Source organism: Oreochromis niloticus, linkage group LG16, assembly GCF_001858045.2.
Source record: "Oreochromis niloticus isolate F11D_XX linkage group LG16, O_niloticus_UMD_NMBU, whole genome shotgun sequence".
In the NCBI taxonomy this organism is placed as follows: domain Eukaryota; kingdom Metazoa; phylum Chordata; class Actinopteri; order Cichliformes; family Cichlidae; genus Oreochromis; species Oreochromis niloticus.
Window position 1 is genome coordinate 10,141,892 of NC_031987.2, and position 23,001 is coordinate 10,164,892.

Sequence of the window (23,001 nt, forward strand, 5' to 3'; positions counted from 1 at the left end):
ATTCACTTCCGTTTTGTTATAATAACAGTAATGCCACAGGTGGCATCCTGTCATGGTACCACGCTGGAATTCACTGAGCTCCTGAGAGTGACCCATTCTCTCACAACTTTAGGGTGAAGCAGTCTGTGTGCCTAGATGCTTGGATTTTAAACACCTGTGGCCATGGAAGTGATTGGGACACCTGAATTTGAATGGATGAGTGAATGTTTTGGGCAATATAGTGTGTGTGTGGTTGTACACTGGCAAGCTACATATATTTTGATTGCTGTCAATGTTGTAATGAGATTTTGACCACAAACAACACACCTGTAGCAAATAAAGACTTCAGGACATCATTCATGCTTATAATAAAGGCAGAAAATTTGCCACACAAGCTGAGATCTTGCCATAGTTCACTTTTTAAAAGTTTTTTCAGATTTCAAAGTTGTTCTACTCTTTTAAACTATAACTTTATAATTAACAATTAGTTTAAAAAATTATAAAAAGGTGTAGAAGTTGGTCAAAAGTTGGCAGTGTTCTACTCAAATTTTACAAAATAATTTTTTTCACCATCTACAGTGATAAAATATGAATAAATAAACAAGCCTCATTAGTTTGAAATGCAGGAGGACATGAAAAATGTTCATTAATATTGTAATTTAATGTAAAAGTGAAACAATAAAAGTTTTTTATCTTTCACTAATACGCATTAGGTCTGAACTGGTATATTCTGACTTAAGAAAACTGCCACAAGCTCAGACATTACAAAAGCTTTTATCCTCTCTGCTTTTATTTATTTCCAAATTGACTACCAGCCATATCAATAAAAATATAAAACAACAATGTGAGAATGCTTGACCTGAGAACACAATCCAATTGTTCCAGCAGCAAAGATGAAACAGTTGCCTTGAAATTGCGTGTGTCTCACAATCCGTGAATAACGAGTTTTTACCTGCAAGTGAGCGCTTTCGTATTCGAGAGCTGCCACATCCAGCACATTCAGAGAACTTGGACCATGCAGTTAGAGTGCAGTCATCCTTGCAAGCCACCCGACACTCTCTGATCTGAGGGGGCAAGGGACCAGCCCATTGCAGGCACTCTGTCATATTGGCAGACTCTCCACTCTGCCCAACACAACTGACTCCTGCAATTACAAGAATGCCATTTCAGTTATACATTGCACAAATGACAAGCCATTCTTCATCAAGCCGAAATTCAGTCACGCTACTGTAAAATAGTCTTCAAAAATTCCTACTATGCCTGAGAAAAGGTTCACAGTTTTATGTGAGGTTGCTTGCACTGAAAGAAAATGTTTCCACAGTGCAGCCATAGTTAGAATATTCTGGTGCAGCTTTCATGTTAGCATCAAGTGAAATGGTAATTCAACCTTCAAGCTCAACACTATTATCAGACTTCTTTAGATAACCATGATTTATTGTATAAAAACAGGACATTCATAATAAAAGCTTAACATGAAAGGTTAATAGCTTTGACAGAATGATCTACATGTTTTAAAATGAAATTATTGGAGTCTGATCAAACAGGGATAGAGACATTACAATTCAGCAATGAAGCTACAATATGTGCCAGGATGTGCCATGAATAATTACATTAGCTGCGTAACAAAAGCAGATGTGTGTTTTTCCTTTTACTGATAGTGGGTCTAGCGCTCAGTTGAATAGAAGAAACATTTCACAGTCTAGCCTGTTACTTTCCTTTAGACATACATAAATGAATACAAATAAATGGAAGATGTAAGGGGTGTCTTTTTCAGAAAATGCAACAGCAGGCATCATCAAAGGTCAAGAGCAAAAGGAACAATCAATATAAGAGATAGATCAGAATGAGTTTTTAAAAGCTGTACTGTGAGACTGTATTTTACTTTAAACAAACATGTTTCAACATGCTCAATTAACAGTAACATTAACATTTGGATGTTTAACAGGTTTAATATTAGCAATGCTTTAGCATATCAGGATTACATAGTAATAAATCAAGTACTTTTCACAGGGGATGGGAATCAAAAACCGGTTCTTGTTGGGAATCGGTTCCCACTGTTTCAATTATTTGGAACTGTTTGCTACTTTTGCAAACGATATTTGCAAAGTAGATATTTCATCAAAGGGAGGAAACACTACCAATATGCAAAAGTATTTGCTCACAAAACACGCGATAACCTTAAATCAATGTCGTGTTTTTAATTCTGCTCCGGACCAGTGAATCTCAACCCATCAGCAGCGGTAATTTTTGCACGTCCTCACACGTTAATACGCAGGTAAATAATCAACTAACATTGCATATTATGTTAGCGCAATTTGCCTTGTTACAAAACCTGCTATTACTGCGCGCTGCATTTAGGTGACCATGATGAGACAGACAGATAGAGTCTGGCTGGCTCAGATGCTGGCAGTTCTCGCTGCAGTCTACCGGTAGCGTCTCCTTTCAGGCCAGGATAGACGAATGTCACTGAGCAGTGACTAAGTTTGTGGTAAAAGGCTTGCACCCATTTGCCACAGTAGATTCCCCCGATTTTTGGTAAGTTGAATGTGTTTAATTGTGGATAGGGACATTACTGGATATTCTTGTGTAATTGCTACAGAATAATTTATGTTATACTTTGTTATTGCTACAGAAGAATATTTATTATATTAATATTTTACATTTACATTTTTTTTTTCTGGGGACCCCATGACACCCCATCAAAGAGCCGTAGGCTGTGGATCTCTTAAGATCTCACTGTTGGGTTTGTAAGGCCATGTTACTCCTAAATTTATATCTTGTTCAAAGACAAGATATAAAACAAAGTTCTAAGCTAATCGACCTTAATGTTCTCCTTTTTTAAAAATAAGGATTGATAGGAGAATCAATAAAGAATCGAATTGTTAAACAGAATCGAAAATGGAATCGGAATCGTGAAAATCTTATCAATTCCCATCCCTACTTTTCACCGAAAATGCCAAATCCTAACCTGCAGGCTGGTTAATGGCTCACCAAAAATAATAGTTTCCATTTCTTTGGGTAAAGGCCAAGTTAGCATGTTAGCATGCCCCCCAAAAAATAAACACAAACCTAGGAATATCACACTGTGCTAAAATAAAATGGGTTAAAGATGCTTTCAATAACTCCTTTGCAGAACTGTTTATGATTTGCTGACAGACACGTTAAGATCATAATTACAATTCTGACAAAATAAGACCGGGGTCTGAGACAGTAAAATTGGAGCTTACTTGACAGTCAGTTGGATGGCTTTCAGCACCCTCAATCATTGATAATTAGCATTTGTGTAACTTAATATCCTAGCATGACAAACCACACATTAAGCACAATCAATGATGGTAATGAAGTTTGAATTAAATGGTGTATCAATAAATATGTTTAGACAAATGTTGCAGGAATATTGATATTTTATAGACAGTTAGTTATACACCTAATTATCTATTCCACAAAGGGAACATGTTATGGAAGAAAGCACATCCATTTGTTAGAAACACATGCATGACATTTGAAAGAAGTAGAAGAAATAGATTGTGTGATAAGTGGTTTTGCATTTCAAATAGCATAATAACTTAAACACTACCCAGATTTAAAAACAAAACAAAACAATAAAACAAAGTAAATAAAACATCTGAATTACAATAATCAACACATCTACTGGTTGAAAAAAGGAATGATTTGTCCCTCCCAGATTCATGGAACACATTTTTCAGACACTGCACACAAATTAGCTATATAAAAATAGTACTATGTGTAGAGTTTTAATTAAAAAAAAAGTTAAAAAAAACAACAATACAATGCCTGTGGACATATTGGCCCGAGTTTGCTGGCTGATGGAAGGCAGAGGAACATTTTTAGCTTTGCCAGGTTCTGTTAACTGTGAAGAAAAGGTTGAATGGACTTTAACGCCTTGAAAAAGGAATCCTTGCAGATAAACAAACAAACTGCACAGGGCATTATAATGTTCAAATACTTTGCACTGTCACTCTGGGATTTAAATAAATTATTGTTGCCAGTGAGGGGAACTTCTCCTCCCGCAAGACCTCCGAGTCTTTGAGGATTCACTGATCTACAAACATGCCTTTAATCCATTGTATTGATTTGTATTTGACTTTTAAATTTTGCCCTCTGACAAAAATGGTTTGGTTTCTACATGTCTGCTGAAAAGGCGTGGGATGGTCATTTACATACAAGGCTTCTGCACAGGCAGCACAAGGAGGAATGTAGCTGTTATCAAAGTGCATTTATGTAATGGTCAAATGCATAGCTATACAAAATCCTGCATGTTTATCTATAGGTTAATTCTGTAAGCCATCAAACACTTAAGACGTGAGAATATATTGAAAAATACATTTTTTTATGTCTTGTCTTTTAGCTAGTCTCACTAAAAACCCAACTATGTGATCCCCAAAACCTTCCTATTAAGAATACTATCTCGTTGTCATCTTGTTTTGACTGGGGGCCATCTAGTCTAGCCATGTTTCTTTCAGGCTCTGGTTGCCTACACCCGCATCATCTCATCATCTCCTCTTACAAATGGTTACTTTTTTGTCAAGGCATCTCAGCAAATGACAAGGATCATCTCTGATTATATAGATACTTAGAAAGGTATCTTGGAGTGCCATTTAAAGAGGGTATGCTTTCAAGAGGCTTGTCATACTCTACCTTTTTAAAATCCCGAAGAGCTTGAAGGTAAAAGAGATTCTTTAAAAAGATCAAATTTCTTTCTCTTTTATTCAGTCCAGTCCAGAAGATTTTATGTTTTATATCTGTACTTAATACAAAGTTTTTAATGCATTATATATCCAGCCCACACATCCACCATCAAACATAATCTTCATTTTAATTCAGTCATACTGCTTGTATAATGTTCTTCAGTATAATGCATTGTGAAGAGTAATGTGGACTGGATTCATCATAGCCATTAAGTCACATCTTTCCTGGAGCAAAAGATCATCAGCATGACTCACTTTCTACTGAATAATTACTCACAACGGTTCCAGTTCTACTCAGGGAGGAATATAACATATCCAGCTGGTTATGATACAAAATTTGGCTGAATTTAGACACAGTATGTAGTGCGATATGCACTGACGAACTGATCGCTCTAGTGGTTATCAGCTACAAATTCACACAGGTAATCTGCAGTCAAGTGTTCTCTTTAGTGTTTTTATTTTATTTGGAAAGGTTCTAATTCATCTTGTCAGATCTTTCATTTAGTAATGCCTCTTATCTGCAAGCACCTCAGCGTGTTAGTTGTATAACACAAACCTCTCCTCGTTCTGCACATTATTAGACATTAGCATTCATGCAACGTGCCTTGAATCTGGCATGAGGCCAGATTCACACGGACATGGAAGTATTTACCCAAGGCAAGGAAATATTGGCTCTGTAAACCTCGAATCCAATCACAAATATGTTGCAAATTCTGACTATTATTTTAATCTCATAGTAAAGCTCTGAGCCTGAGGTTCACAACATTTTGACTGGTTTTGACTAGGCAGAAAAGCCCTGGTTGCTCTTTAAGCTGTTCTTTTACCGTCTTTAAACTATTCATAGTGACATTTATCATCACTAGTCAGTTTCCAGAGGCTGCACAGTATTTGTATTAAAACATTTCTTTCTCCCAGTAGAGGCAACTGCAACTAAAATGCTGCTTACCTCAAGGAAAGTAATAGTGCTTTCTACATAGATTGTGTGTCTGGTTTTACTTTTCAGTGTTAGAAATTAAGTCAAAGAAATGTGAGATAAACCCAAAGTTAAGTGCGTAAGTGCATTAAACAGTCAATTATATCTACCTTAAAGCAAATATGGAAATCTAGTCTAGTCATATTTGGTTGACGTACAGATATAAAGTTAAAAGGAAACATTTTAATGGGTAATACAATAGAAGCGGTGCAATGTTAATATTCTATGATGATCATTTAAACAGTATATATGTTGTCAAGAAGACAGGATTACAGCCATAGTTGTTGACCAACCTGGTAAACAGGTTAAAAAACGACAGTTACTCTTAAATGTAATCTGCTTAACTACCATCATGCAAAAATGCAGCCTGATATACAATAAATGACACAATTACTCGGCAACCTACACATCCCATGAAGCAGTGTTAATGCCAGCAGAGGTTTGTAACTCAGTTATTGAGTTGGCAGAGTGTTGATGACTTTTCTGCACAATTCACCTTAGCATGCAGTGCACATATGCGCTACGCATCTCAGCACTCAGTACTGAGAAGCATAGTGAGTTGCTATGGTTCCTAAACACTTCTGCATTGTGATCATACCACTTACAGTTGATCATGGAATATGTAGGAGTGAAGGAATTTCACAAACTGACTTGTGGTTCCATCCTGTTCCAATTCAATGCTCAAATGAGCTCAGTGAGATCTTTAGTATAATCCATTCCTTTACAAATGTTTGTAGAAGCAGACTGAATGGATAGGCGGTTGATCTTAAACACGTGTGGCACTGCATCTGAAAACAGCTCAATTCAAAGATGACTTTGATACCTTTGTCCAGTGTCTTCGGAAACATGATTCACTTCAAGCTGCTGAAGAAAGCCAAAGACAAGCAGCTAAAAGCCAGCCTAGATTTTACACTGAAGGAGGATCAAGGTCTGACATACTAATGTTGCAACTTTTCATATTCAATTTTTCAATGAAGAGAAGCGTTTGAAGTAGCTATCATCTCATCTCTCACACCCTTACAACAGGATGTGAACATAGCAACTATAATTAATAGCAAGTCTGGGGGAAATAATTCAAAGTTGAATACTGCATAAGGGTCATGCCTTACCAGTTCATCTCAACCTTCTAGTTCCGGTCATGGATTATGTTGAAAAAATGTATATGAACAATTCAAGTTTAATGGACCTTCAAAGGTTTTAAATAAGGTTTTAAATAAGTTAATAAAAACGTGTATATTTTTTACACATTTTTACACCCAGAAAAAGCTTTAATCAAAAACTAATATTTCCCCTATTCTTCATTTTATTGCAACCAAAATTTGAGTTTGTATAATGTTAATAATGTTGTAGAAGTAATTCTGCTCTCCAGAGGAAAACTGCCAGCCATAAATCTTACTAAATACAGCCCGAGGGCTGAAAAACTGACTACTTAGCTTGTTGTGTGATTTTTGGACTGTGTAGATTCCTGTGTCATATCCTTGATGAACATCCTTATGCTTCTCTCAGAGGATCTGTGGAAATGACTGCTACAGGCTCAAATTATTAAAAAGCCATAGGTGTTAATTGGATCGTTTTGCACTCATTTACAGGCAAGCAGCTTCCTGATGCATTCCTGAAACCGGCTGTTCTAATTTACTTATATGGCTCAAGAGAAGTTTTCAGAGCATTATTTTACTGCCTTGAGAACTTTATAGCATTTCTGCTCTCGGCATTACTGATTTCTGCGTAGCAGTATAATTACAACTGACATTTCTCAAGTGAGTTTCTATGACTTTTCGATGAAGATGGGAAAAGTGTTTGTAGTGTTCCTAGGTTAAGAGCAAGCCTCATTGACCTTTAGAGCTTCCTATTTGAATATGATTAGTTGATAGCCAAGTTAAATACCTGTGACATTTCAAAAACTGTAGTATGAGGGTGAAATTTGCAATTGGTAAAAACACTGAATTTAAATGTAGGATTTAAACAACAAAGATTTCAGAGGCTACGCTCACTCAGTTCAGGCTTAACCAAGTCAATGAGAGGGCACATAAATGTCAAATTGTGGCATAACTGGAGCAAAGTAATTGGGAATAGAGCCATAGCTGGAGTACAGAAACAACGAAGGACATATTAAAAAAAATAAATTATGAGTTATTATTATGAGTCTCTGACTTTGGGATTTTCTGCCTTGCATGCGGTATGTTGCAGATATTACAAGATATAATGTTCTAAAAGATTTGATTGGCTACAAATAAAAGAAAAACAGCAAACAAAGTATGAATGCATTCAGCAAAATCAGTGTAAACTAGAGGGTGACATAATGACAAGTAAGGAAAAATAAAATAAACTACACTACACAATCAGATCCTCGTTTTAATGTCCATCTTTTTTAGTTTAAAGGTGAGCAAAAAGGTGAAGAAAAAACCTGATGCACTGCATCAATATATGCTTTCTTTTCTGCTGTTTACAAGAAATAAATGACTTGTTTTCCTAAATTGAAATTTATTTATGTTTATGCCTGTACGCTTGTGACATTATGTTTTGAATTATGTTCTTTTAGACCTGACTTTAGAAAAGCAGAGAAAACTATGAAACTTTCAAAACCTTATCCAACATAAAATGCACTCGGTTGTGAGTCTGCTTTAAAGTTTTCTTCTTTTCTTTTTCAAAACTTTATTTGTGAGTCAGAACATATGAGTGCATGTAGGGTCTGCATGGTGCTAGCTCTGGCTTTTCATTTCTATTAAAGCAAATATTAAAGTAGGCGGTGATGGCTGGGCTTGCTACATACGTTAATAAGAGACTAGCGACGTGATGAAATTGTCAAGAAAGCACAGAAAGTTTCATCTAATGATATTCACTTAACAAATTGCTGTCTTCCTTAACGTTTCTGCCATTTGCTTGTTAGAGGAACAGTTCAGAAAGGACTATTAGGTCTCATTAAGTAAAGACGGTATATAGATGGAAGAGCAACGCTGAAAATAGGTGAAATGGCAGCAGCTGGAAAATATAAAGTGGAGAGAATGCACTGAGTTAGGACTACAACTTGCCTCTTGTTTCTAAACCTTTTCCACAGGTTTCTCCTGGTCCCGACAGTCCACGTCTCACAGATTCAGGAACTAGAGAACAGCTGCTCCATTTGTGCGTCCTCCACCTAGACCGAAACGGGAAGGAAGAAGAACTTTAGGTTGGCAGCGGCTTGTTACAGTTTCAAGTACAGAAACGCTAAAGGTGTCATTATTTTCTTCTCACAAGTGCGAGTTTGTAGCTGTGAACTGGACCACAGGCAGCACTGAATGTGGAAAAATGGAAGTGAGTGCCATTTTTGATTTTACAATAAAAATAAAAATATTATGGCATTGAATTTGTCCAGTTTGTGAAGGTCACATTGCTCTATTGGTATTTGATTGAAAACACTTCTGGAAATATAACATTGAAAACACTTCTGCTTGAATTCTTGGTGTTTTTTTTTTGTTGTTGTTGTTTTTTTTGGGGGGGGGCACTTATGTATGAATACTAAAATTAGATACATCAATTCACATTAAATACTAGAAAATGCTAGTTACTAGTTAAATGCTTTACTGTGTCTTATGGTTAAACACTCATTCTTGGTTAGTGTGCAAGAATATCTATTGCTAATGGTGTTTGAGGCGAAGCAGTATGCTGAAGACATAAAGATATGGGCGTTTGAAGGAGTTTAAATCTGAGCAGATTTTGGAGGAAACCAAACTGGCAACAAATCTGAAAGCATCACACTGAGCTGAGACATCCAGCCATTGTTGGGAAGTATCTCGAAATGACTGATGACAGCTATTACTTAAGAGTAGAACCATGAGCCAGCAGCTGTAAATGTTTCTCTAAAGCTGTTTTACATTTGTAATGTCATTTGTTTTTTAAGGTATTTGGCCTGTGATTCTATAAACAGTATTTTTATTTATTTATTTTTTCTTAGCTTGGAATGTGGTAGTAGTTTGAGAATTTATGAGGAAAACAGGTTGGCCTTGTACTCAAAACACAGATGAATAGTTAGATTTTTTAAGGAATATAGCATATCAAGCAGAGCAGATGAAGATGAACACATATTTTACCCATCATGGTCCTCTAGTGAACGTCAAATATCAACATACATCTGAATCTCATTCCAAGGTAATTACACAGGTCTGCAACGAAAAAACTGCATAGGATTTTTTGACTGTTTCTTATAGAATTTTACTCACTGAAACCAGGAAAAATATTTTAAAAATTCCATACCGTCAGGTTTTCTTGCAAAACTTATTATTTTACTGTAATTAAGTGTACAATTTCCCTTTTTAAACTGAAATCTGCTATCCTATAATTGAGTAAAAAAAACATAACCAGTAAGGTTTTCTTATATTAATTTAATATTTCTAAGAGCTAGACTCAAGAGAAATACAAATAGAAAATGCGAGGAATTGAGGGGGGTCTGTGGGTTGGTGGGTGGGGGTTATGGTGGGACTGGCGGTGGGAGGAGCTCAGATGATCATGTCCCAACAGGTTTATTTTGTTCATAGCAAAAGGTAAAGAATCTCTGAAAAATTATGCATAATTAATTTTTTTCATTGCTGCTGTGCTTTTTAAATTTAAACTCCACATATTTTGCAAATAACTGGTCGTGATGAAGGGAAATTGAGATCATTTTTGGATTCAGCACCCTAAAAAACATAAAATTTACCAAAAATATCCCATGCAGCTGAAATTTTTTTTACCGACCTGTGTTAGTTTCATATTATCATTCAAGATTGCAATTTTATATTTTTTTTATGTGTTTTTAACCATGTATCGTAACATCTGAATATAAACCAGAATTTGTATTTACTTACCTGTTTATTACATTTATTACGTCTTGTGCCATTTAAACCTCATCATTTAACACTAATAATGCACCCTAGTAATGATTTAAAAATAGCTCACTCACTTCTTACCATGTTCTTTTATATGGCAGATAAGCTGAGTTAACTTGTCTTTGGATTAGAAAAGAAAGCGGTTCATTATAAATAGTGCTTTTACCTATACACTGGACATACACGAAGTGATTCACACTCTCTCTCTTCGTAAAGTGTGTCGGGACACTCTTGACCTCCATTAGCAGCCCTCTGAATGATGGTCCTGTATCGAGACTGTGTGGCGGCGGTTGCATTTTCTGTTAAACATGAAAGATAATCTTCACAAAAAGGCTGCCTTCAGTGACAGATTATTTGCACTGGTGAATTTAAGTGAACATTTCCAAGGAGGAATAGGACGTAAAATGATACTGAGACAAGTGCCTGACAAATGTCTTGGACGCAAAATAAATGATGCCTCAATATCACCACTGTGCTCTAATATCTCAAAGAGGGGAAAAAAAAAACAAGTGGTCTCGAAATTGTTCCGATGCTGATTAGCATGCCCTTGTAGCAGCGATGTCCTCCACTTCACTGCAGTCTGTTTTCGGACACACCACACTGTAATGGCTTCATTTGGCTCAGGCTCCAAGGCTCATTACACAGCACTAATTACTAAACATTGAAAATGGTGCAATTAAGAAAGAGATTACATCATCAACAGACCCAATGGACTACAGCATATTTACACAGATGAGATGCCTGCTCAATTCTTCTAAAAACAATTACATACTTTTTGATTTCCGAGACATTACAGTACACATATTGAAACCCATTAAATATCCATTCTTTTCTCTCTATGTGCTAGGTTAATGTAATGGACAGTTAAAACTGTTGTTTACAATTAAATGTAATTCTTGACAACACTTTGCGTGTATTGCACTGTCAATTTTTCTAAGAAGTCTCTCGTCATCATTATAAGCATGAAGCCAAGTGCATCATATTTGAGTTTTTGAGATTTTTACGTCATCTGTGTTTCCCATGAAAAATCTGAATATATTGTACATTACATTTTCAAGTTATTCATTGCAAAAATAATAAATAAATAATTAAAATCTGTATGTAGCAACTATGATACAAAGTTAAACCCATATACGCAAATTAATATTTAATTTAGAATTTTCTGGCAATTATTTTATAGGTCAGGCTTAAAGGGATAGCATATAAAGTGATTTATACCTTTTTGAAGTTTACCCCGATGTACTGATGTGTCTTGATGCATGCTCAATCATCCAGGTAAGTAAATCCCAAAAGGTTGATTCTGTGACCATCTCTGAATCGAGGAGGGGCCTAGGGGTGCATCTTTCGCCATCTTACAATGCTGTGATTGCCGCCATTCCCAAACTCCATGTGAATGGTACTCATGGCCATTGATCAGTGGACCTTGATCAGTGGTTGTTGATCAATGGTCATGACAATTTACATATTAATGATCAAGGAACTGACCTCACAGCTCATTGTTCATTCAGTGGGCTAGGTTCAGTTATTGTGCAAATGTACCTGCAGTCAGCTGAGACTGAACAAGTCACTTGGATGAATGATGAAACGTTTCTCCCACAGAAAACGCTACATCCAGATGAACAGAATCAACCTTTTGGGAATACACTGATGCCAAATTAAAATCAGTTTCTAGATAGATTATGAGTAATCAACTGATTACTTATAATCTAATCTATAATCTATCCATCTATTGTGAAAGTATGAAATGTGTGTTTATTTGAATAGGTTATTTGTGCTCCTGAAACAACCCCAATATATCGATAATTTTCCCATTTTAAAAGATTTTACTCGGGATGCTGATTAATTTTCAAAAGACTGTTAAGCTATGAGAGAGGCAATTGTAAAATAAATTTCTAGAAAATCCTGTGAGTGAGCTACCTGGAAGGCAGGTTGATGGGCAACTTGTCCATTCACTGAAAGGCGTCACAATGCAGTCTCTCTTGCAGGGAAGCAAACAAGGACGGACGGTTTCCGGACGGGAAGAATCTGAACATCTAAACATACAAACAAACAGTGGTCTTAAATTCTCTTCAGCCCCCAGGTGATGAATGATAAACGTCCTGGGTCTCACTAGTAAGAGGATAGCGCAGTAAAACAACTGCCCTGTCCTTGACATCACACATCTCCCCACAGAAAACATGATTGATTACATGTGCCTCTGCCTGCATGCTCAAGCAAACGCTACACAAATATAGAAATTTACAGTTCTCTCACACATTCAGTTGCCTCCCAGTCTACAAATATTACTCAATGAAAAAAAAAAAAATCAAATCCTCTCCCAATTATTAATTATTCAAGCCTACAAAGTGCCTGCATGCTTCACAGTGCATTTTCACTTTTAAATCCCAGTTTCACTAAAACTAGACTAATCAATATTTCTTTATGTTAGTTTTGTAGCCCACAGTGGCATCAACTAGTGGCAGCATGTAGGCAATATTTTTTTCACTAAAAATCTCCGTTTTCTGTTACCTAAACAAAATATCAGCAATGGCAATGTATCTATAAATAGTGGAAACAAATTTATGATCAACTTAAATATCCCAGTGAGTGGATTTATTTTACATATACAGAGCAGCCAGAGCCATTTTTTGTTACCAACAAGACAAGTGAAAGGGTGCTCCAGGGGAAAAAATCAATCAAACATGGCTGCTAATTAACCTGAGAAACAAGGATATGCAAACTGTTTACCAATAGATCATTCCAGCTACACCAAACACATCATTACCAGGTTTTAATGAGCATCTGACCGACTTTTAACAATTTCCTTGTCTTAATTCATGCTGGCACATCTCTTGTGTAACATATCTGTAACAGCCCTCTGGCTGTGTTGTGTTTTGTGTGTCGTGTAACCTTGAATTGGTGCGGATTAATGCAGCTATGTAAAATCAAGTAATTCATAAGCTTTGATGTCTTCATCAACCAGCAGCCAACTCCTGTCCTCAATGTACAAACACACATGAAATTTCACATTTCGTTTCAGAGCCAGTGACTTCCTTTGCCCAACAACCAGATCCAGGTCTCACTAGAGACCCAGCATGGCGCCACATCCTACTGACTGCAGAAAGCCAGCACGCACAGCAATGAGATCAAAGTATGCCAAAGCATAAGGAGGAAAGATACATAAAACCCATCATTCCCCAGCTTTATCCCTACTCTTCTCTCTCTCTCCCTTTGCAGTGATGTATGCCAGAGGGCATGACAACGCAACAGAGCAGCTGGGGTATATTGTGTGGTTTTCCCAAAATGAGGGAGTTAGATTTACTGTCAAGGCCACAGTGTTCAGCTGTGACATTGTGGATAAAATTAACAATCTCATACATATCATTAATAATATTAATAGTATGTGTGTATACATACTACTGTATGAAGTTTTATCACTGTCAATTTTATTATTTACACACTGAAAATCAATCTGTTTTTCTGGGGGCTCTGTATTGATACCAACAAAAAACAACTAATCTTTTTGTTGAGCCACTGCTCACTGCTGAGATTACTGCTCAGCATGAAATGCTAAGATGTTTGCTGACTGAAGTGACCCTTCAAACAGAGCAGCAACAGCTGTATTCTGAAGCATTTTCCAACTCAAAGCTTAACAATTCAGAAATCAGAGTTTGAGATAAACTGGAGTTAACGGAGAATTGCAGCGCTCCTACCTACCTACTCAGTTTTTCTTGCTTTTTTAATCCAGGACATAAGCTGTTAGAATGTACAGGATGTGTCTTGGGTATGAATATAATTTATGCCAAATCTGCGTTTTTTGATAGAGTCAAACAGTCACAGCATAGTTTGGAAAAACGTCAGAAAGACCTGACTTTGGTGCATAAACACACTAACAAACTGACTCTTTCTGACAATCAACATCATCTATGATGAAGAACAACATGCTCATCTATTCACTAGGTGCTGTTCCATTCAACACTCTGGTGGTATATGAATATCAAAGACATGATTCACAGGATACTGTACAGGCGAGAGCTCCTGGTGAAGCAGAAATGACAGCTTTCATTAAAGCCTCTGTGGCGGCAGATAGGACAAGCATTAGAAAAAAAAGACTCTTCATAATCTGTTTTACAGCCCTGTCAATAGCATATCAAGCTAAAGAAGAGCAAACGTTGTGAATTATTTATAAATCTGTCTTCCTGGTGTGGGCTATAACATCATTATAGTGACAGCACAAAAGCCCTTAGCAGAGTTTGATATTGTATTGCTGAAAGAGGAGTAGATAATGGTGGAGCTACCACAGCAAAATGAATCTCTGGTTCACAAAAACAAATGAAAAGAAACACTGAACACACAGAAGGAAAAAGGATAAAACCAGACCTCAATACACAAAACTCTGGGATGTTATTTCACAGTGAAGCAAGTCCTCTGGGTCATCTGTTAGTAACTAAAAGCATACGCTAGATATCTACGAGTAAGGCGGTTTTGGAAAATGGAGACTGTGTTCTTAAGTGATTTTTTTGTAAGAGAAACATCCCATCTTCCCCTTGATTTTACAAAGCTCCTTTTCTCCTCACCTATAATTTAGCATTCATTTCTCTCAGGGCCTATTTTCAGCTTCTAAAAATAAGCAGAGCAGCACAGTAAAAAGATACTCTGATACAGAAGTGCAATTTTCATACTGACAAAATAAGTCCTCTCCCAGAACTGAAGAATATACAAGTTGGAAAATATCTCATGTAACTTAGTGGAGAGGCGTGGCATGGGTAGTGGCCTTAACGAGTGCCCTTCAAGTTTTAATTTTAATTACCATAAACATCAGGTGGGGGGCTGAGACCACATATTCACCTCATTTGTTCAAGAGCAAATGCATGGAGGTCAAATTATGACTCATAATAAATCTCGTGAATATCCATCAATATGCTGATGACACAGTTAATTACTCATCAGCACCCTAAAAGCACCCATCAGACCAAAAAACAGCTTCTCAGGACAAGAACCTTATACTCAATGTGAATCATAGGGATAGAAATGCTATGGTTTAAGGTGGCTTCACGGTCTGAGAGACTGTGTAGTTTGCAGTCATTGATTCAACCTGCATTCTACACCTTATGCGAGTGCTTAAGGATAATGTGAGGTCACCGCACTACAAGCTTAAGCTGAACTTGGAAGTACATCTTTCAAAAGGATTATGATCCTAAGCATAATAACAAATACACAGAGGATAAAAAAGCCCAGTCAAAGTCCAGATTTAAATCTGATTGAAATGCTGTGTTAGGATTTGATACAGCATGGAAGCAAGACAACGAACGACATTGACATTAAGGAGTGGACTTCCTGTTTTCAATATTCATAAATGCAGACATAATAAACAGGCAATTTCTGCTACTTTCAATATTGCATATTAAGAAATACAGTAACTCTTTTGCTCTACACAAAGAACTACATACAACCCAAGTGCTCAAATGTGATGGGCCAATGGAACTCAGACTACAAGAGAAACCAAATTTTGTAGCTGTCCTATGAATATTCATATAAATATATTTGTTTTTGGAGATTATAGATACTATATCTAAGTGAGTTAAGTGTTTGCTAATTAAAATTAAACAAAATAAAAAACAAGCCAAAAGTCTATTTGATGTGCAGTGGTGTGAAAACATGTTTGCCCCCATCCCGATTTCATTTTTTTTCGTATGTTTGTCACACTTGAATGTTTCAGATCATCAAACAAATTTAAATATTAGACAAAGATAAGACATGTAAACACAAAATGCAATTTCTAAATTAAGATTTTTTTTTATTAAGGGCCAATTTATGTAATTCAGCCGACCTGGAGGGTTTTTGAGCATGAACTCCCTTTTTAAGGTTGTGCCACAGCATCTCAATCGGATTCAGGTCTGGACTCTGACGAGGCCACTCCAAAGTCTCCATTTTGTTTTAATGAAACCATTGAGAGATGGACTTGCTGGTGTGCTTTGGATCACTGTCCTGGTGCAGAACCCAAGTGTGTTTCAGCTTGAGGTCACGAACAAACATCTGGACATTCTCCTTCAGGATCTTTTGGTAGACAGCAGAATTTATGGTTCCATTTACCAGAGCAAGTCTTTTCTTTCCTGAGGCAGCAAGCATGTAGGTTTGGATTTCTATCCCATTAATAATAAACACCTTCATTTAGAAACTGCATTTTGTGTTTACTTGTGTCATCTTGGTCTAATATTTAAATGTGTTTGATGATCCAAAACATTTAAGTATGACAAACATACAAAAAAATAGGAAATTAGAAAGGGGACAAACACATTTTCACTTACTTTTTCAAATGACTGGATATAGAATTCTATATAAAAAAGAAACTGACATTACAAAGAAAAATACTGAATCAGAGTACATAAAAGTAAAAAAAGTCCATATATCAAATTATTTGCATAGACTCCACCTTTTATTTACGACTGGACCAGCATTCATCTTCACACAGATGACTTTGCGGATCTGAACCCCGACAGCACAGGTAACGGTCCCATTCTGGAGGCTGGTTCCATTGAGAGCCATAGAGGTATCCTCAATACATGGACCCCATGCTGAGGCTTCCCAGTGAAATACCACACAAGGATGGTCATTGCAGACTCTCCATTGCTCCAGAGCTGGACCTGCTGGACAAGCTTTTCCATCTGTATATCAACACATAAGAGCAGAAAACTGTGAAATACACACAATGTACAACATGGCATTCAGAAAAAGCTGCATGTGTGCCTTGTTCTCTACTTATAAACAAGATAAAACTAAATCACTCCAACACAGTTTCATTATTATGCAGAGTACATGTGATTTGACAAAAACAAATCTAACGGATTCTCTTAAAGCACAAGATGTATTTGATCAATGGAAGTAAAAAAAAGTGCCAATATTATCACTCTACCATGAGCTGCTTATTGACATACTGTAGCAAATATTTGTTTTTTGGGTTAGCTGAGCAAGCACTTTTCAAGTTTCAACTTCTAGAAGTTTGATTTACAAACTCTGTCACAGCAAGGCCAATGTGAAAGCCTTCCTTTGGTGATTCATTGACTGCCAAAGCACAACAATGTTTATGCTCTGTGTCCTGGTTAGTGTATATGTATATATACATATAAAACCTCCAAAGTAATTATTTCTTCATTTACAGTTTATGTAACATACCTGAGTTCTATGTATGTATCATTGCTTTCTGGCTAAAGGGTTGTTTACAGTGGTGTTCACAGTGGTAATTTACTTTTGTTTTGGGCCTACAGTAGTCAGGGTAGGGACTCTCTGGTCGAAATGGAGGTAAAAAATGGACAGCTCAGTTGATGAAGTATAATAGATGTGATATCTGGAGAGGGAACAGTAGTGTGCTGTGACTTATAGAAAAGTAAGGATGAGCTGAACCACAACCAAATATTGAATATCCTTACACCTTCCAGTTCAATTTGTATTTCTGAGGACTTCTACAGTATTCTGTCAAACACTGTTACAAAAATGTATCCTTATAAACACAAATGCAGCATTAATACCCACGTACACATACCCACACACACATCAGCTCTGTCAGCAAGCTGATAGCCAGTAACATTGTAATAAGCAACATAGTTTGGAACCTGGCTTAAGCTGTGAGATTCTTTCATCAGCTGTTGTTGCAGATATGTGTTTAGTTAGGGATTTATGGCTGCTAGCTGGCTGCCAAGGCTCTGCTGACTGACTTGAAAACACAACACAAAGTAAGAAGAAAAGGAGTCTCTGATAATGAATGGTCAACTCAAACTTCAAATGTTTGTGAGATGAAAAACGACTAAATGAGACTCACACACACACACACACACACACACAAAAAAACCCAGATAAAGATTTGAGCTCAATCAGTCTTTGCTCTTCTTATTTGCTGAGTCTAGTTTTGTGTTAGCCGTGGCATTCCTCAGTTTGAATCCCTCTAACAATAGCAATATATCCCGAAGACACTGAGCTCCCTGCTAATGAAAATGTTACTGGATTTTTTCTTTTATATCTGTACAAGCTACTTCTTGAAATCTCCAAAGATCAGTGTTTTCACGCTTTCTGTCATTCAGTCAGTGTAGTACTGAACCTCATAGATACCAAAAGGTATACATGATTTTCATGAACTACAGTAATAATACAATATAATACATCTTCTTGTTACTTCTGCCCTTTTTTCTGTAGTATTATCTATTTCCAATGAGATGACATGTTAAAGACAGTTATAATCTAAACTGTTTCTACCTATTTGCCATATATTAATATCAACTTTAAAACCTAGCTTCATTAAAAGTAAAACCAAGTTAAAAATAACTCCAGTAAACAAAGCAAAGAAGTTCTTTATTAGTATCAGATGAGAAAGAGCCAAAGAGATCAAAGGGAATTTTGGATTACCTTTTCCTGGGATAGCTAAAACAGTGCGAGTGCGGCTCTGTCTACCCTCTGCAGTCTTACTAGCACAGCTGTGTGAGCAGGTGGACCAGGAGGACCAGGGGCCAACCACACAGTCTGCAGAACAGGGCACCTCGCAGGCTTCTTCTGCGAGTGGAGGGCCTTCCACACAGTAGGCATCGGGCACATCTTCTCCTGAAAAAGGCAAGATGAGATAACTGAAATCAGCCTAAAGGCTCAAATAATCCAGTTGACACTCGCTACACTTAGTGTATCTCATCCTGATCTAACAGCTATCAGATAGGGAAATAACCTTGTGCAAACTGAACCAAAACACACTGTCGCTAGAATGAAATCCCAGCTGAAGTATACATCAAATAACAAATGTATATTGGAAGCAGAAAGTGGTATAACCCAAGGCCCTATGACTCTGGGTTGATCAGATTAAAACCTTAAAGCCTGGTCTTGCTCACATTAAATGCAGAGGTAAATGAACCCACAACATACTGCGATCCTAATCAGCCCCCTCCAGAGGATACCAGATCTTTCATCACGCTGAGTGAAAGTGTAAATGCAATTCACATGAAGTGCAACATAGGAATACAACACATAATGTGCTATTTGGTCGGCTACTTTATATTCTGTGCTCGTCTCAGTTTTACCATTTTTGTTAGGCCTGAATTATCTCTGAAGAACACACAGTTGCAACAAGACGTGCACTTGTGACACTGGACAAGATAATAAGTGGATCCTGCTGGATCGAGCTGACACAAGTGACACATGTTGATGCCATTACATGCACTCTATGACAAATTCAAGTCATGTCTACATCAGCTCAGAATGTGAACACATGGTAATGCACGTATAGAGGAGGATTATGTGTTTATCGCAATTTGTAGCACTTAGCACAAAAAAAGAATTTCAGGGATTGATTTTGAAGAATGAAAACAGTCTATTGATAAAGTTTGCCAAGAGCATGTTACAGATGGTAAAAGCAGTTTTCCTCTTGGATAAAATATGTATACCAAACATAAGCGGGCATCCCTCCTAAGTGTTCTGTCAAACACAAATTTCATTTCATCAAAAGAAATTGTAAGGTCACTCCATTGGTATTCTGAGCTAGTTTTAAAAGCTATCCTTCAGCCTTCATCTTCATGTTATGAAATATGTATCGCAGCTGCTAGTTAACTCTTCTTTTACGAATGAAACAGCCACAGGAAACAAAGAGCCATTTCTTTTTGCTTTGTTATATCTGTGCTCCATTTTTCTTTTACAGTTTATCTAGGTTGCTTTAATACTTCTTGAACCATCATTAAGGTGTGCAGTACAGTAAGTGCAATTTTATTAAGCCACAAAATGAATTACCTGCAAAAGTAAATATTCAACTCTCTGAAACTGTCATTGGCTTGAGTCATTCTTTGCAAACAAGATGGTTAAAATACTGGTCACTAGACTGGCATGGTGTCAGTATACTGGTGTACTCTGCCTATGTAAACTCTTGCAAGGTTTGGCAGACAAAATGCAAAAGGCTCCACTTTTTTTGACCCATATACAATGCCTCGATTCAAAATATCTATTATAACTGCATGCAGGAGACTGTTTAGCAAACACCTATAGGATTCTTTTATAGAGAGAAAGGACTGTTGATTGCATTGTTATTCACCACTCACTGTTGCATGTGCAGTCTCACCTGTATTGCAATGTCATGGTTATGGGAATGGTATCACAGTCACATTCACAAAAAAAGTAAGCAAGCAAACAAACAAAGAAAAAGAAACATAAAAGGTGGGTTGGGAATTAAAGTGAACAAGATGTGACCTTACATATGTCTATCAGTTCTCACTCGTTTTCAATAAGGTCAAAGATTAAAAAATAAAAACAAGAAAATCTGCTTGATCCATCCTGACAAGTGGCTCAAACATCGTGTGCATGACAATATCAATGACAGATAGACAGTATGACATGCAGACGCGTCCAGATAACACGGAGACTGAACAAGTAGTTTTGAGAATGTCATTTATCAATTGAAAATTGCACAAAAGCCACTGAAAAGAACTTTTACTGCATCTTTTAAAGCGTCCTTAAGCACCTTGAAAAGTACTTGTAGATTAAACATAATACAACAATAGCTTTCTTGTTAAACACTATGCACATAAGCTATTACTATATAGATAGCCAGACATATGGTTGTATTTATTTTTGGAGCTTACAAAGAGTTTGCCATAGATTTCTCCAAGGTCTCTGTCCTAGAGAGACAGATCAATTTCAGAAACAGGAATGTCATCCTGTTGTCAGAACAATGCCAGCAGCAGCTGAAGCATTGTTTTCTGATATACACTCACAGAGAGAAGAATCATTAACTTGGTTGAACCCTGCCACTAGATCACGGAATATAGTTTAACAATAACAACCCCAGGGTAGATCTGTCATCAATTTGTCTCTTTTTTTTTCATCTGAATCAAGCAAACAACCTTGATTCAGAGGAGGGCAGTAAACCTAGAGAATGCAAACTTAGATGTTGCCTCATAAGAAAAATGTAAAAGACCCACCCTCGGGGAGTTTGGAAACTTTGTGGCCATAAAGTCAAAGCATAAGAGATCTCCAACCATCAAAGCAGCTGATGTGCATACAGCAGGAGTTAAAAAAAATCAGCTGAACGTAACGATGACCCAAAGGCTACAGTGTTGGATACATTATGACTTTCATTAGCACAGATCAAAGTGGGCATAAGATGCAAATTTTTTTCCAACTGATGGTAATGTAAAAAAAAGTAAAAGAAAAAAAAATGTGCATAAACATTTGCAGAACGAGACGTATATTTATAATACCTGGCAAGTGGAAGGATGGTGGATGGTTATTACTGTAATATTCACTAAAATTATATTTTCAACTAAAATTAAAATTTTAAGTAACAAGAATATGGGTTTCATGATGGTATATATATTTAAACAACTCAGAGAAGCTTTGGAGTCTGCAGCACAAATTACAATGATCTTTAACGCTATTGTTTTGAACTGACAGTAAGCTGTGTGGGAATTCATTGTCACTGTTTTGGTTCGCAGTGACTCCTACCCAGGTAATTATTTCAGGTAGGCATGCTAAATGCAAAGACAGCATAAAATAGAGCAGGGCATGCACTATAGATTTCAGTGAATCAACCTCAGTGACCCACATTTAGAGCAATACACACTAGAAATGCAATGGGCAATGAGATACAGAAGTACTTAAAAAAAAAGCTTTAAATGGAAAATGCAAAGCAAAAAGTTTTAGCTTAAAGTAAAGTAAGTAAATATATATTTTTTTGTTCTTTTGCCTTTGCTACTTTTAGAGAAAGGGCAGAAGAACAACAGTTTCTTTTTCCACCCACTATTACCTTTATGGGCAGTGACACAATTTACATACAATTTACACTGCTTTTTATTTATATAGTACAAGTAGAGAAAGATCATATCTGCCTATTGTATGTATGGACAAAGTCTTATATAGTTTGGAAGTTGAATTTCTGTTAAACAGTATAGACAAGAGTATGAATCTATCAGTAGATAGCAGACAGCATGATTAAAACCAGACAAGTCTGTGCGATCAAGGTGTTTAGAATACCAAGAGGTCCAGCATTCACTTAAGTCTACTAATTTGTACAGGGTCAAAACTTTGCAGAAAGGCCACTGACAAGGGCGCTTTGACACATTTACAATCCCAACTTTAGGTTTTAAATCAAACTAATGCAACAAAAAGAATATAAAAGCATGACACTGGCTCCAGGCTTATTAAAAAATGATTAAAACAGATGCATTATTGCTAAAGGTGGAATTACTTACTGTGTTTTTATAAACAATGGAAAATCAGTAATTCAACAATCTTTCTGCTTGAAAATCAAAAGGGTTTAATGCATATATTAGCAAACAAAGTAACAAAAGACTCACAAAACCTTGCCTGAAAACACTGCCTAAAGAGAAATAACATGATAACATGAATCCAAAGTCACAACTTATGTATTTGTATCTATGTGTGAGTGTGTATGTATGAGACTACTTGTGTGTGTGGGGGTGCTCTGCAAATAGATGGTTGCCCTAGGGGTCCTTTTGCATTATTAATACAGGAATCTGTAGTTGGGGCTCTTACTCAG

At 36.6% G+C, this 23,001-nt stretch overlaps 2 protein-coding genes across 5 annotated transcripts in view; one reads left to right on the forward strand and one right to left on the reverse strand.

Annotated features, from left to right (window-relative positions):
* The window catches only part of LOC106097784 (serine/threonine-protein kinase pim-1), a 459,832-nt gene that overhangs the window by 159,167 nt on the left and 277,664 nt on the right, over positions 1 to 23,001 (forward strand). The gene's annotated exons all lie outside the window — the stretch shown is intronic.
* Positions 1 to 23,001, reverse strand: part of thsd7ba (thrombospondin, type I, domain containing 7Ba) — a 182,929-nt gene that overhangs the window by 56,855 nt on the left and 103,073 nt on the right. For all 4 annotated transcript variants that reach the window (XM_025904052.1, XM_013271403.3, XM_025904053.1 and 1 more), the window contains exons 9-14: positions 18,879 to 19,070; positions 16,915 to 17,146; positions 12,420 to 12,535; positions 10,669 to 10,801; positions 8,691 to 8,794; positions 932 to 1,123 (exon numbers count right to left, since the gene is read on the reverse strand). In XM_025904052.1, the coding sequence (XP_025759837.1) occupies positions 932 to 1,123; positions 8,691 to 8,794; positions 10,669 to 10,801; positions 12,420 to 12,535; positions 16,915 to 17,146; positions 18,879 to 19,070 (969 nt within the window). The remainder of the gene's footprint in view (positions 1 to 931; positions 1,124 to 8,690; positions 8,795 to 10,668; positions 10,802 to 12,419; positions 12,536 to 16,914; positions 17,147 to 18,878; positions 19,071 to 23,001) is intronic.